Source organism: Cylas formicarius, unplaced genomic scaffold, assembly GCF_029955315.1.
Source record: "Cylas formicarius isolate icCylForm1 unplaced genomic scaffold, icCylForm1.1 PGA_scaffold_9__14_contigs__length_23061073, whole genome shotgun sequence".
In the NCBI taxonomy this organism is placed as follows: Eukaryota; Metazoa; Arthropoda; class Insecta; order Coleoptera; family Brentidae; genus Cylas; species Cylas formicarius.
This window is the reverse complement of record NW_026844365.1, coordinates 18,501,543-18,517,666: the sequence shown is the minus strand read 5'-3', so window position 1 is coordinate 18,517,666 and position 16,124 is coordinate 18,501,543. Positions and strand designations below refer to the sequence as shown.

The 16,124-nt window shown below is 33.7% G+C and overlaps 1 protein-coding gene across 1 annotated transcript in view; it reads right to left on the bottom strand.

The window, feature by feature from the left end:
* The window catches only part of LOC132707105 (glutamate receptor ionotropic, kainate 2), a 665,601-nt gene that overhangs the window by 81,464 nt on the left and 568,013 nt on the right, over positions 1–16,124 (bottom strand). The window contains exons 9-10 of the mRNA XM_060678792.1: positions 10,160–10,363; positions 3,281–3,385 (exon numbers count right to left, since the gene is read on the bottom strand). Of these exons, the coding sequence (XP_060534775.1) occupies positions 3,281–3,385; positions 10,160–10,363 (309 nt within the window). The remainder of the gene's footprint in view (positions 1–3,280; positions 3,386–10,159; positions 10,364–16,124) is intronic.

Below are 16,124 nucleotides of genomic sequence, written 5' to 3'. Positions count from 1 at the left end.
TGAGAAGACAATTTACCTCACAGGTAGTTTATATGAGGCGACCAGGTTAAAAATGCATCTAGGTAAACACCAAGGAGTTTGACCGGTTCAAATTTTTTACTTCTTAATAATAATAATAATAATAATAACAATAATGATAATAATAATAATAATAATAATTAATATTAATAATAATAATAATAATAACAATAATAATGTTAAACAACATTTATTTCAGGTAATAGTAGGTAATAGTTCAACAATACAGAGATTAGTTGAACTGTCGACTGGCCCAGTCTAGGTTAGAATTAGCTACTGCGCTGAACCAAGGCGTGCTGCAAGAGTACAGAACAAAATTTAAAAAGAAAAATGACAATGACGCCTTATCCTAGTTACGAATTTTCAAAGCATGGTTATAACAAGTGCATTAGCAAAACTGGGAGAAAACAGAAAATCGAATTTAAACTTTTAATTTTTTGATTCATTTCAAACTTTCAAGTATGTTCCGTTAACTAATGATTAGCAAGATTTCCGAACATTCCGAAAACTCTGAGGTTGATCAATGCTTTTAAAATATGACCCAAAAATTGAGGTGAGTGTGTGAGTTTTAAAACCCTTTAATTAGTATGATCTTCCTTCGTGATATACTTTAATTTCTTATCAATAATGACAAGAGTCTGGAAATCGTTTTGAGGACGAAACTTGATCAGTGCGTGTACAATATAATCTATAAAAATTAAAGCATGAATAACTTTCTTGTATAAATCATACTTCAATTTTAACAGCTTTCGTTAGCTGGTAATTGGAAATCTTATAAAATAAAAGCACGTACCTGATTAATGCCAAGTAAACAATAATATAAAAGTTCAAGTACCACAACTCTCTTGTATACAACTTCAACGCCGAAATGTAAGAGCTAATTCGCATTTGAATTTTAGTCCTTTCTTCCTTTCTTTTATGTTCCAAGTGCGCTTCGTCAATTGATAATTTGAAAACGTATAAAACAAGACTTCGCTTCTAATTCCGAAAGTTTGAAAATTGTTTATATCAAAGAAATGATATAAAAATTAAAATAGACAAACCTTTTTGTACAGAAGTTTAAGACTACAGTATCTGACATATTCTGGTTAATGTAGTTTCAAAACATTTTTTATAAACTCTGTCCTCTAAGTGTACTTTGTAGGCTGATGATTTGAAATTATATACCATAATTAAATTTAAAAGAGGTTTCCAAACCTTTTTTTATTTTTATGCGTTCTCGTCAAAGAAGAACAGTTTCCTTCTAATTTGTTAATATTTGAAAGATGTTGAATTTTTAGATCATATTTTAGGAGCATTGGTCAACCACAGAGTTTTCGGCATTGGAAAGGTCTCTCTATCTTTCTATTCATTAGCTAACGAAACAAACTTGTAAGATTAAAATGAATTACAACATGTTTAAATTTAAATTCGATTTTCTCGTTTTCTTCCCAGTTTTGCTCATGTATTTGTTATAATCATGCTTTAATAATTCGCAGCTAGGTTAGGGCGTCAACATCAATTTCTTTTTAAATTTTGTTGTGTACTATTGCGCGACGCACTGGTCAAGTGGAGTAGCTAATTTTAAGCTAGACTGGGCCAGCCGACGGTACAACTGATTGGTCTCTATATTGGATGCATATTATACTATTATTTGAAATAAATGTCGTTGATTACTATTATTAATAATATTTGGATCTGATTTATGAGCATTGTATCCGAAAAAGCTCAATGTCATTATTATAAACAGTTTTCTTTAAGTTAAAACAGTAAGCGATTTCTTTTCTTTTCTTTTTCTCCTATTTCGTACCACATAAAATAAGGTAGCTTAATTTGGGGAATGAATCTCTTTTAAATCGGATTTTAGAATACTCAATGGTTGTAATATTTTTATGCGATATAGCTACTGGTTTTGCAAACGCCTACTATAAAGAAACTATTATTATTACTATATCATAAAAATTTAACATTAGAAGGGAATACTTTTCTTAAAGAATAAATGATTTAAAAATCTATCAAAATCACCACAACCCTTAAATTATGAGTCAACGAGGACAATTCGGAAAGTCAGACTAATAAAAAATGCGTTAAAACTCAATTACGATGTCTGTGATACATTGAAATTGATCTGCTTGAATGTTTGATGAAGCGCATACTTTTGTTTCTCCAAACAACTTTCAAATGTTTACCAATTAGAAGGAAACTCTTCTTCTTTGACGAAAACGCATTAAACAGCTGATAATTGGAAATTTTATAAAATAACAATATGTGCCTGATTAATATCAATTAAACAATGATATAAAAGTTCATGTACGACAACTCTCTTGTATACGCTCTTCAACGTCGAAATATCAAAGCTAATTCGCATTTGAATTAAAGTCCTTTTTTCTTTGTTTTATGTTCCAAGTGCGCTTCGAAAATTGATAATTTTATAACATATAAAACAGACTGCTGTCTGTCGTCTGTCAAAGGACAAGACTTCGCTTCTAATGCCAAAAGTTTGAAATACATGATACAAAAAATAAAATAGACTATTTATTGTGAATACAGTAACTGAGATATTCTAGGTAATGTAGTTTCAAAATATTTTTTATAAACTCTACCCTGTAAGTGTACTTCGTAGGCTGAAAATCTTCTTCGTTCTTTTTTGTTGACAGATTTCATTATAATTTTCTGTCCAAAAGTGTAAAAGTTGTTTTGAAAACAGCAAGTAATCAGTAACATGATATCGAGAATCAAATAGATCAACTTTTTTATGTACAAGTTCAAGACTGATAAGAGATAACTAAGATTGCATTTTTAACACTTTTGATTTTTCATACCTAATGCCAGTGCAGGTATCTGCTAGATAGACCAACGTTTTTTTATACAAGTTAAAAGTTGAATATCAATATCTTTTTGATTGGTTTCATCATTCAAGTGCACTTAACTGTTAATTTGAAAGCGTGTACGAAACTCAAAATCATTCCCAGTTAAAGGAAAAGGAGTTCCCTTTCATCCAAATTAACTTTTTTAAATGGAATCCTAAATGACACGTTTCGACCGGAAAACAAAAGTCGTTGAATGGTCGAATCCGAAAGTAAACTCCAATCTACGGCAAGCTTTAGTTTCGACTTCGCGACATCAAACCCACACACGTGCGCATCTACGGACGGCTTAAGTTTAAGGGGTGTGTAGACGCTGTTGCCTTTTGTTTGACTTCCTTTGGCGTAGGGAAACCGAGCGTCTTTTAAAAGACGACGAGACAAAAATGGGGTCAAACCTTTTATAAAAGGGAACTCACCTTGAATAGAATTCCTATGCCGAGGTTCATAAACGGCTTGGTAAAGTCTATTACGCTCTCCCGTGCGTAATTTATTGTCATCGAGGCCACCGCCAGATCCGCCCTCTGAAATACAAAACAGGAACTGAGTTGCGAGGGTGCCACAAAAAATTTCGTTTCAGTTTTGATAAATACGTAAAAAGCCAGTACCTTGAGGCAAACTATACCATGAAACAAGTTATCAAAATTACACAGGTCTCCAGTGATTTTGATGTTTGGTTATTTGTATATTTTTTAGTGCCCTTTTTCCAAAAAACGCCACATTTTTGCTTTATCAAGTCAAGTTTTATATCGCTCTATATCTTAAAAATGATATTTTATTGTTGTACATACCCATGACATGAATATGTTGATTTATGCATGCCTTTTAAATGAACTGATTTTTATGAAATTTGTGATTTGCCAAAATTAGATAATATTAGATTTCTCTGCAAAGCAACAGAAGGGTCAATACAGCGTTGTAACCTGCTTATGTGCAGTTTGGTTGTATTGGTTGCTACTGTGTTGCTACTGTATTCGCGACTGTTGTCTTCGTTGCTGCGTATTTCTAGTGTTCTAGAACATATAAATATGAAAAGACGACATTGTGTGAACAGTCCAAATAACTTTTTATTATATCTGTGGTAGTTATGTCATTGTAAAGCAACTTATTTTGTGACAAATGTATACCACAGTTATTTTGGCGTAGAAATTGGCGACCAACATGAGTCCTGGGCTCCTCATACTGGTTGTTCCGTTTGTGCTGAAGCTTCAAGAAACTGGCAAAAAAAATAGGAGGAAATGTTTAAGCTTTGAAGTTCCTATGGTATGGCGAGAGCCTAGGAATCACAGTCATAATTGTTATGTCTCTTCGTGTAATGTTTAAAGATTCAACAGAAAATATAAGAAATAAATTGTGTAACCCGATCTTGACTCTTCTATTCGACCAGTTCCGCTGCCCCAAAAGAACTAGAACCACAAGAAAACTCTGCGTGTGTTCGAAGTTTTTTCGGAGCGCGAGCATTGAAGATGCCAAGTGAGATTTTGGCGAAACGTCTGCAGGATTTCAGTCGGAGTTCAACAAGCGAACGGATGATATCCCGGAATATAGTGTCATCAGTGTGTCAGAAGTTTTATAAACGAGATGGCGTTGAGTTTCGTTAGGCCAGATTTTACGAAGATCATTTTTGTGAAGTTTTATGATACTTATATGTCAGCGTCCTTTTTATAGAGGTACCTTGCTAGCGTCCAATATACACGGGAAAACTTTTACATTTCAGCATCCTAGCGTCCGTATGTATATTTTTCATTTATTGGGCAGATTTCTGAGCGTCCGAGCAACGTTGCCCAATTGATTGTGTATTAAAGTACAGATAAATAGATATGGTCTTTAGAACACGCTTCTCCTTTTTAACATGACGGTGCACAGTCGAGTGGGTATAAGGCGATTCATGTTTTCGCTATATTTTGAAAAATGCTTTGTTGCTAACTGTTTTATTTTTTATTTTATTATATATGTTTTTGGTAGATTTGTTAGTTTTTAAAGCTCTTTGCTAAACTTAATTTCTTTGTGTAGATGTTTTCTTTAACACGTCGCCCGATTTTGGAAAGTAATTCTTGAATTCTTTGATTCTTGAATATGATTGCCAGAAATATTGCACATGTATCTACGTTATCCAGGCGCTGCTTGGACATAAACCTAACCAATAATAATAATAATTGAAAGCAAATACTATTATTAATTTTTCAAAGAAACTTCCACAGGCTACTGTAATACTTTCTACAAAACTTCTGGTTTCCTCCTGCGCCGATTTTTGCTGAGTCGAACTTGCTGACGTTTCGCCAATCTTCCTGTTGGCTTCTTCAGAGATTGAGTGAAACTGGCTCGCATTTTACTCTGTACCTGTTTATATATTGTTTGAGGGGGGCGGAGCTAAATGAGGGACATAAACACCGTCTCGGATGACTGATTCCCATGTTGGTGACAGGCAAAGACCAGAGTCGCGGTTAAGATTCTTTGGTTGTTTAGAGATTTGTTTGATTACATACAAGAATTCGCCAACAGCTGATGAATTTATTTGTCTTAGTCGTAAGGCTCTTTCGTGTTCTTTGAGCCTAGTTGATATTTTTCGTCCGGTTTCTCCAATGTATTCTTTGCTGCATATGCATAGAATGTTGTAAACTCCTGGCATCTCAAATGGAATTTTATCTATGACGGACCGAAAATGTCGAGAGATTTTGGATAAGTGGTAAATCTGGTTTTGACGTTATACTTCTTTAGAACTTTTGATATGTGGTCAGTGATATTTTGAATGTAAGTGGCAAGTGGAGGATTGCTTTCGGCCTCATTGCTATTGGAAGGTTGTGGTGAAGTGTATTTTTTAATCGAACGCTTAACATCTTTAATGTGGAAATTATTAGAGAGAGCAAAGCAGAAGTAAGATGTTTTAATTCTGGGTTCAGTGACTCGGGCTGAGATAGTTTTACGGTTCTGTAAGCAACAGAGTTGACAACCGATGACTTTTGGGCCAGATTGTGATGTGTGTGAACTTAACATATTAAATTTCAAAAGTTTACCTCTGCTCTTCTCTCTAATAATTTCCACATTAAAGATATTAAGCGTTCAATCAAAAAATACCACAATCCTACACTTGCCACTGTGGTCCTTCCTTACATTCAAAACATCACTGACCACATATCAAAAGTTTTAAAACCAGATTTATCACTTGTCCAAAAATTTCTCAACATCTTCGGTTCGTCAAAGACAAAATTCCATTTGAGATGCCAGGAGTTTACAGCATTCCATGAATATGCGGCAAAGAATATATTGAAGAGACCGGACGAAAAATATCAACTAGACTCAAAGAACACGAAAGAGCCTTACGACTAAGACAAATAAACTCATCAGCTGTTGCCGAACACACTCACGATACCGGGCATAAAATTTTATTCGATAAAACTAAAATTCTTGCATGCAATCAGTTCTTCCATCAACGAAAAATCCGAGAGTCAATAGAAATCTATAAACAACCTCACAGTCTTAACCACGACTCAGGTCTCTACCTGTCACCAATATGGGAATCCGTTATTCGAGACGGTGTTTATGCCCCTCATTTAGCTCCCTCCTACCCCAATCCCTCAAACAATATGCCAGCAGGTACAGAGTAAAATGCGAGCCAGTTTCAGTCAAGCTCTGAAGAAGCCGACAGGATAATTAACGAAACGTCAGCAAGTTCGACTCAACAAAAACCGACGCAGGAGGAACCCAGAAATTTTGTAAAAAGTAAATACTAATATTTAAATATTATTTTTTTAAATTGTTTACTAAGTTCTTGACGGTTGACTTATTTGCAGATCAATAAATTATGGTACCAAATTAAGAAAAACTGTTAATTTAGAAATTAGGTAATGTAATTTTCAATTATTTCCTTTTACCAGGCCAACTGAGGCAATATTGCTGTGTTGTGTGTGCTTAATGTTGGTCTAAAATGGACCGATGTTAGTTATTTGGAATAATTAGAAGTTACTGTTTTAGTTTAATTAAAAAAATATATAAAGAACACAGACAACTGCGATGAGAACGGCATTCGTTACTCGTCAAAATTAACATTTTTTTCAGAAGGCTATTTACAAATCTTCTAGATCCCTTCTGCATCTTTTGTTTATAAATAAAGCTAGCTGACGTTTCGCCAATCAACCTGATGGCTTCCTCAGAGCTTAAGTGAAGCTTGCTCACATTCTATTCTGAACCCACTGATATACTGTTTGAGAGAGGCGGAGCTAAAAGAGTGACATGAACATTGTCTCGGATTTCCATATTGTTGAAAGACAGAGTCGCGGTTAAGATTGTTTGGTTGTTTAGAGATTTCTATTAATTTTCGGATATTTCCCTGGTAGAAGAATCGATTACATTGATTAATTTTTAATTTGATCGAATGAGATTTCGGTGTCGTTATTGTTTTCGGCAACTGCTTATGACTCTATTTGTCATAGTCGTATATTTTTTGTTCTGTTTCTCTGGTTAGTTTTGACATAACTCTTTCAGATATATTGCAATTCGGGAATCTGGAATCAAACATATTCAACCAAATTGAAAAATGCTTGTCTGGAACATATTTTTCTTGTAACGGTCAAATTTATGAACAGGACCAGCTGTGAGATCTCCAGAATGGTTGGCGAAACGTCAGAAAGTTCGATTTATTTATTTATTTATTTTTATGAAAGTTACCTTTAAAAAAAAATCTTCAGAAATCTTTGCTAAACAAGTTTGATAAACGCCATATTAGTTTATTTGGCACGAATGGAGCGAGTGCTTAATAAATGAGTGACTGAAGAAGTTTACAAGGTGTTGCATACTATATGCGTGTACCTTGACCATCAGAATCGACAAACCAAATATATCACCGGAAATATCCGCAGTGGCTCGCAGCCCTACGTCTTTAAGCCACTGTATAATGCGTATTTTAGAGCAGGAATTTAAAAGGGAGATTTTTTTAAATCAATTTGGGAAAAAAATTTAGATGGTATCCAAGGAACTAAAGAGACACTTTTTATCCCGAGGCAAAACTTTATAGAGAATATGTCGAAAATCACCTAAAAAGATACTTTACTTCAGAGGTTCATTGTTAGGATTTAAGTTTAGGTACATTAAAAAAAGTAATATATGAAAATATTATTCAGTGGCAGTGGTGATACATTATTGTACTTTTCATCCCTCACATTCCTTGTTTAACTTCTTTTTGATTTATATCTTAGGGCGCAATGAAGAAAAATAACTATTAAAAAGAACACTTTTATCGAATAACCTTTAGCAAAGTTCATTTCAAAATAATAATTTTTACTAAAATATAGAAATGTTACTTTTCACATTTATTTTGGTTTGATTAAAAGCAAAAGTCAACAACTTAAATCGTTCAATTAAATAGTTCTTATATGTTGCGCACTTTAATAGGCGACCTATTAATATTAATGAAATATTATTAGACGATAAAATCAAAATATTTTATTACCCAATTATTTAGATAAGTATTTAGCAAATGATATTTTAATTTTAAAATTCCAACAACTTCTTTTCCTATTGCATTAAACAACCATTTATGTTCAATATTTCTATAATATAAATATTTATATTCGATATTTTTAATATTTCGAATACCGTTCTAAATAGCATTTAGCAGAAATTATCGGAAGAAAGTAATAAATCTAAAAATGTACCCAAAAATTAAAAAAGATTCAGAAGTTATTGCATAGTATTCGCATATAAAAAACCAAAACTTGTTGGTGCCACTTTGTTTAATTAAAACATTTTAATAATGTTGCTTCATGGATCTGAAGATTATATAATGCAATAATAATTAAATAATCGAAAAATAGCAATTTGTGCAACTAAATAAAAAATATAATTTTTTTTAAGTGATCGAGGATGGATCGGTTGGTAAGTCGTTAGACCTGCCAACTCGACTTGCAGCAGAGGTTGTTGGTTCGATTCCCACCTGGAGTCTTGGGTGTTGTTATTGCGTCTGTTGTCCGACTTTAACGACTGACTTCAATCTAGTCAGGCTTCTAAGTAAAGACAGACGCGAGTTCATTGAATTAAGGTAAAAAAATTGCAACGGGCGGACAAGTAGTTGAAAAAAGAATAACTTTATGCAATGAGCGGATTTTCTCACGAAGAGAGCAAGCGAAACAAAAGAGTTTCGCGACGTGTCACAGAATATTGTTTTAAATTCTAATATCATATAAAGCGTACGGCATTGGCAACAGGATATAAATATGATTTTTATAAATTTTGAATTCTTTACCACACATTTCGAAAATAAACTTTTATTAATTATTTAATTTTTTAATAGAAAAAAAAAGTCTTGTGTATTTGTGTTACGTTTGTGTTAATTCCAACTTAGCCTACTTCCGAATTTGTGGTACAAAAAATAAAATTCTCTATTTCCAATGTCTCTACATGCTCGAACCATGGAGCGCCAATCGAGTTCATTCAATATGAAAAACAAAACCCCACAATTTCGTGCCAGTCTGCAAAAGTTAATAGTGACAGTGTTGCCACGTAACAAAGGCGCAGAGGACGCCTGGAAATCGACGAGCTGAAAGTAGAATATATCTTGTAAAATATACAGAGACTGGGTCTCGCGCCTCTACCGGGTATACAGTTGAACTAACAATATACAAGAAAATTCAGTTTCCTATGATCGTAGCGTCTTTGTGAAAATTTTAATTTAGACTACTTAGATCTTGTATATACCGTTTCTATAGCGCTGCATCCGGGCGTCCATATATATATATATATATATATATATATATATATATATATATATATATATATATATATATATATATATATATATATATATATATATATATATATATATATATATATATATATATATATATATATATATACATATATCAATTCTCCTAGCTTATAGATACCTATGCCTCTGTGAATCTATAAAAAACGTAATTATTAATTAATTAGTTAATTTAGTACTATGGGAAAAATAGACTAGAGCCTTGAACCGGGAGTCATATTGGAATAACAGGGTACTAGAGAGGGAGAAAAATATGCATGACTCGGGAGGTCTCTATTTGGAGGTTCTGTCGAGATTGAGGCAGTCGAGGATCTTCTTTATCAAACGTACAATGCCACAAGACAAAAGCCTCAGTCTCAGGTGCTGGTAAAACCCTAACAGAAGAGTGCTATAAAAGAAAACACATTCATATCATGAGATTGTCGACAACATTACATGCTGACTGGACATAGTTCAGTTAAGAAAGCATAAGTTTATTTCGCGTTATAACATGATTTTATAAGATGAGGATAGCTTTAGTAAGCAAGTTACCCATAGTTACCTTTTCCATAAGTTCTCGCACAATGCCATTCCATTCTTTTGTGTCCGGATCGTACACGCCGTACATGTGGTCGGGTACCAAACGAATGCTGTACTGGAAACCAACCTGCCCAGCTATCCATTTAAGTAGATCTATACAGAAACCTTCGTACCGCGCGTTGCCGGTTAAGCTGTTATCTGCCTTCACCATCACGTAAGGTTTTTCCTAAAATAGCTATGTATTAGTCGTGATCGAGGAATAAAATGCTAGTACTAGTTTTTTGATGATTTGATTGATATTTTTACTAAGCAGACGAGAAAGCTTTTACGGCGTCTGCTGTTTACTAAATATTCCTCTATATATAATTTTTAATGGCTTTTGTTGTGCTTTGTTACAATACCAAAAACTAGTAGTGAGATAAAAATGAAAATCGGCAGGGGTAAAAGTAAGTAAAAAAATTGAATCTGGGCTTGATTTTTTTTCTTTTTCTTTCAACCTCCTTAAGTTTTGTGAAGACCAGATAGAGGAGATGTTTTGGTGGTAATAGTGTTTTATCTATATTGTAAGCACAGTAAGCTTCAATTTGACAGCTGTGCTCAAAACACTCCTATGCGGATACATCTTTAAACTGGCGTAAGCTTTTGTATGCTGACACTGGATTTAAATCTCAAACTTTTTTCCATAATAACTCTTAAGTTTATAACTTATGTATCCTTTTCCAAATCCTGACTGAGTTTCCGGAAGTATTTTATAGATAATACATGATCTTCTCCAAAACCTTCGATACTTACTGGTATAATCTCAGTGACAGTTGGAATATAATTTTTTTTTGGCAGAATAAAAACCTCTGCAATCTTCCACTGATCCGGAAAAAACGATTCTAACAAGCAGCTATTAGTAATATTGGTAACGTACGGTAAAAGATGGTTCAGTGTTAATAATATAATATGAATATTTAGTTGATCATAATTTTTAGCATAGCACTGTGTGAAAATGTAATAGGATTTTCAACTCAAACTTTTGATTGTTGTTATAAAAATGTATTACATCATTATTCACGGGAGTATTATTTTGCGAAAAATGCTACACTTTTTTACTTTTTTATTATGTTAGTAACTGGCTATTAATTTTCAGACTATTTGTTTTAGAATTTCTATAATTTCGGAAGGATCAAATTTTGCAACTCTGCTAATTGCTAACCAGTTACTAACATAATAAAAATTTAGATTCCTTTTTTTTTTAACACACAGTAGCAAATTTGCCCAAAACATCTGACTTGTTGAGTTGTCGTTTTTTCGTTCCACGTTCTATTGAAAATTGAATGCGTTCATACATTTATACAGTTTTTTATGTGTTACTTATTAATATAAATGTTAAATAATTCATTAGATCCAATTAATCTGAGGCCGATTATCAAATGCACCAAGTTTTCTTCAAAACTTTGAAAAATTAACATCTTCTGTAGATATAATAGGAGCGGAGATCCCAGTATAGAGAAGCGAATCTGGGACACGTTCCGGTAAGAGAAACGGACAGTCCTAGAAATTAAATAGGATCAAAGTCAATTTTTTTTTCTTTAGTGCTGTTTGTTCTATCCCTTCAAGGACAGGGGGAAAAGGGCGTTCAAGCATTTTCGATATTAAATGTCAAAAAATCCAAAAATTCTTAACGGGTTTTAATAAACTCAGCTCATTTCAGGGCTTTTGCTAAGCTATCAGTCGCACTATGAGTGACGTTTTCTGACATTATCACAAAAAATAATTTTATGAACAAGGAATGAATGTATCGATATGACTTTTCTAAGTAAATATAATATGAATATAAATAAATTTCAAAATTTCAAATTTAAATAATATCTAAATCTAAAACTAAAAAAAATGAATTTTGCTAATCATTTGCACTGTACGGGTTGTTATTAATGCATAATTAATCCCGAAAAGCATGAAATTCTAACTTATTATTTAGGATGCCAAATTTTGCTATTTGTCAAATTTCCTATAAGCAGACGGTGTTTATTTGTCATTTTAAAATTAATTTATTATTATCATTTATCACTTCAATAAAAAGATGTGTTTAAAATAGTTTTCCACATTTTACTACTTTCTACTACTACTATACAAATAGTTATTCTTTAACCATTCATTAGTGTCCAAGTTAGTGATTAACCAATTTGAATGAATGATCTAATAGAGAAAAAAGTGATGATATTAAATATTTGGTATTTGTAATTTGGCATCTTTCGAATTGTAAATGAAGTAGAGTAGGTCCTCCAAATATTAAGTACTGTAAGGATTTTTTTCAAATGAAAGGAAAGAAAAAATGTCCCAGAGTTAGCTTGCTATTCCGAGCAGTCAAGTACACAATACCACAAATGAATAAAAACTAAAATACGGATTACTAGTATTTAATACGGACCAGAACTAGTGTAATAACAATAATAAAATAAATCAAACCCTAGCTGTGGTGTATAACAAACAGCTATTACAAAACTCGCTTTTTAAACTGCCTTTTTTTACCTTCATCGAGACCCATAATTCACCACAAGCATCCTCCAAAAATAAGCCATCACAATATTAACATGCTGCATTTTCTTGGGCTGTAGGATATTTTTTATCTGAGCTATCTTTGACTGAAAAATCACTAGAATGCTCAGAACTTGACCGATCTCCTGATTTACAAATTGTTGTTTTCTTTTCATTTTTCTGTCCGTTAGTAGTTTTTTGTCCTTAGGTGACTTTATGGCTAAAATTTATAATGCTATCTTATTTATTTTGGGATTTATTTCTTTTGTCCCCTTAAATAATTGTTCACATTCCAGTTTTTATGGGGAAGATGTCAATAGAGCAGCCTTGCTAGCTTTTTTTCTCCTTCTGCTTTTTGTTCTATTTAAACGCGGTATTGGACTAATATGTTTTGATGCTAGAAAAGCGGGAGCAGTTGCGGGTTCTGGAAGTAGATTTGGAATGATCGATTGATCTTCCTGATTTGTTTTATTTTGTATTGTAGCGTATCTGGTTTATCGTTTAGGGTTGTTTAGATAAAATTATGAACATTAAAACCATATGGATTAAGCGGATAAACTCCTGTTGTTCACAAGCCACTGATAGCTAGTTCTGCACACTGACTTGCTATGTCATTAACTCGCATCCGTATACGGATTTCTTGGGCCATATATTTTTCATGGGGCCCGTAAACGTTTTGCCTAAAGGGTGGATTTTATTGCTAGAGTACGGCGGTATTGACAGTAAGCGAACATTATTTTTTCATGCCAGAAGCACGGGAGAAGTAGCAGAAAGTTTAAAAATTTCCAAAAAGCGTATAAACCATTTAGTGAAAAGCTTTGTCTATATCCAGCTTAACGGACGACAAGCATGTATTGATTCAGCAGATGCACCAGTGATTAGCAATGGATGATCTTGCTTTCGACGCAATATGATCACGTTGTTGTTGAACCTCGTTTCGCTGAACTAAATGAAGTTATTTGCTTCTACCCCTTTTTTCATTGCTTCCCTCTGCCAAGTTTGCCGGGAGGACGGTTTTTGCTTTTGCGAAGAAGCTACGTACCAAAATAAAAAAAAAACACGGCTTTTAATATGAACCACGGGTCCATATTGGAAACTGATAGGTACCCCATATTATAAGAATAAGAAGTTTTTTTCGTTAAGCCGTTAAAAAAACAAGGCAACAATTTGCATAAATATTGAAAAACCTAATTCCTATCTAGTCACTTTTGTCATCTTTTATTGTACGAATCCGCCTTGTCCATATTTAGAGAAATTACTCTAACAATAACAAACATAACATATTATTTGGCATCCTAGACAATAAACTGGTCTTTTATTTGATAATTTAATGATAATTAGACATTAATATCAATCTCTATAACAGAAATGTTTGGCAAAATTCTTCTGAGGTTTTCACTGGGTTATTCTGCCATTCTCTGACTATCTAACCACATAAAAAAAGCGTATCGTTGCATGTACGTAGTTGGCCATCTCACTTTAAACTCTCTGTTGTGACTCCAATATTTAAAAGTGGCAATAAACAAGAGATGTCAACTACGGGCCAATTTCTCTAATACAATTCTCTAACAATTTAACACAACAATTAAACACAATTTAAAATAACTTCTGAAAAATAATATCTCTTGCGAAAAAATGCAAGCATATAAGGCGCTCACAACCGTCAATAAATTGTGAAAGTCTCCATATTCCTAGATCTCGTAATAGCATTTGACACCGTTGGCCACGCACAGGTGTTTGAAACTGTGGAAGACGTAGGCGTGAAAAATATGATTGTTGATCTTTTTAGAAGTTACTTAACCGAGAGGAAAAGAGGAAACAACACGGCTTGATTTAAGACGAACTTAGAACCCAAGAATCTGTTATATCTGGTTCAAGGGACAGCTTTGGCCCAGTCCTGGATATGTCATAAGTGTTACAGATAATTCAGAATCTGTCACATTTAGTTGCACCCGCCAAACAGAGCCAGATTTTTGATTTGGGATGTAGATCGATAGGCATCTGAGGTGGGACCACCACGCCAATATTATTTTAAAAACTTAATGAACATATTTAGCCAATCTAAGGACTTTTACAATCTAGATTCAAGTAGGGCATTTTTGCTGGTGGTGCCATTTTGGATGTTCATCTAAAAAAGGTTCAAATTTTGTAGAAGCATTTTTTCAAAATACTGTTTAAGAATATACCGAAGCCGTTTGTTGTATAACGAGGCAAGTATATTTTTCAGACTCTATGGATGGACGTAGTTTTTAGTTTTACGGAGTTTTATGAGGTCCCAATCCAAGAGAGCGAAGAAGTGCACGTCGACGAAGAAGCCCAACAAAAATATCGGGAAAACTTGTACCTATTCGAACACTCGCAAAACAAATCAAGACTGAATATTCCTAAGCTCCATTTTAATCCAAGAGCGAGAGGGATTTAGAGAAGGTAAATAAATTGAAGAAGTGGGAGGCCTCGATAGAGGAGTTTCTAAAAGAGAATCCTAACCAAAAAGTAAAAAGAAAAATGGCTCACATAGCTATGGAAACAGGTATCAAAATAATGAGCGAAATCCATCAAAAGCGCTGATCTGTTACAAAGAGAAACTAAGACAGAAGGTAAAAGCTAAGGGAGCCCGCCTCAGGCGATATAACGAAACCACCAAAAAAAAAATGCAAAGTAAACAGTTTTCCAATAACTAGAGGAATTTCTATCGCTCTCTTGACCACAAGCAGAATGAGCTCCAGACAAAACAAAGAAAAGAAGCTATGGGTTTTCTAGATTACAGGGAAAAAACCTGGGAAGAGTCAACCGCATTTAATGTGAAAGCTGACTGGTTCCCAAAAATCACGGATATATTGGAGCCCCTCCCTGCGATGCCCGAAGTAACAATAACAGCTGAACACATCCATAATAAGACCAGATCTCTATCTGCGCGGAAAGCACCAGGCCTGATGCCATTCAAAACTTCTGGCTGAAAGCCTTGCCTTGCCTACATACTATTCCAAGTGCTTTAACAGAGTTGTAAAACACAAAACACAAATGACCCGAAAAATTATAGGCCTATCACATGTCTATTCGTGCTCTATAAGCTGCTTAGAACTGTTTTATATACAAAGATCTATGGAGCACTGCATAATTAATGAGTTCATGTCACCAGAATAAAAGGGGTGTATCGGAAAATCGTTAGGGTACAAAGAACAACTTATAATCGATTCAGTAATCTTTAAACAGGCCCAAGTCAAATGTACAAATCTCAACTTCTGTTACAGCAATCTATCTAAGAAGAAAAGAAGGTCGATATTTATAAGCTATACCGGGACCAAGAAGAAAAAATGAGAATCTACTTCCAGGAACAAAACTCTCAACTTCTTAAAGCAATTGACGCAGTCGATGAAGGATACTCCACTATGGCCTCCTCTATAACCCCCCGCTCTATTATCAATACTAACCAGAACCTGTACTGGAATCCAACATCCACCTCT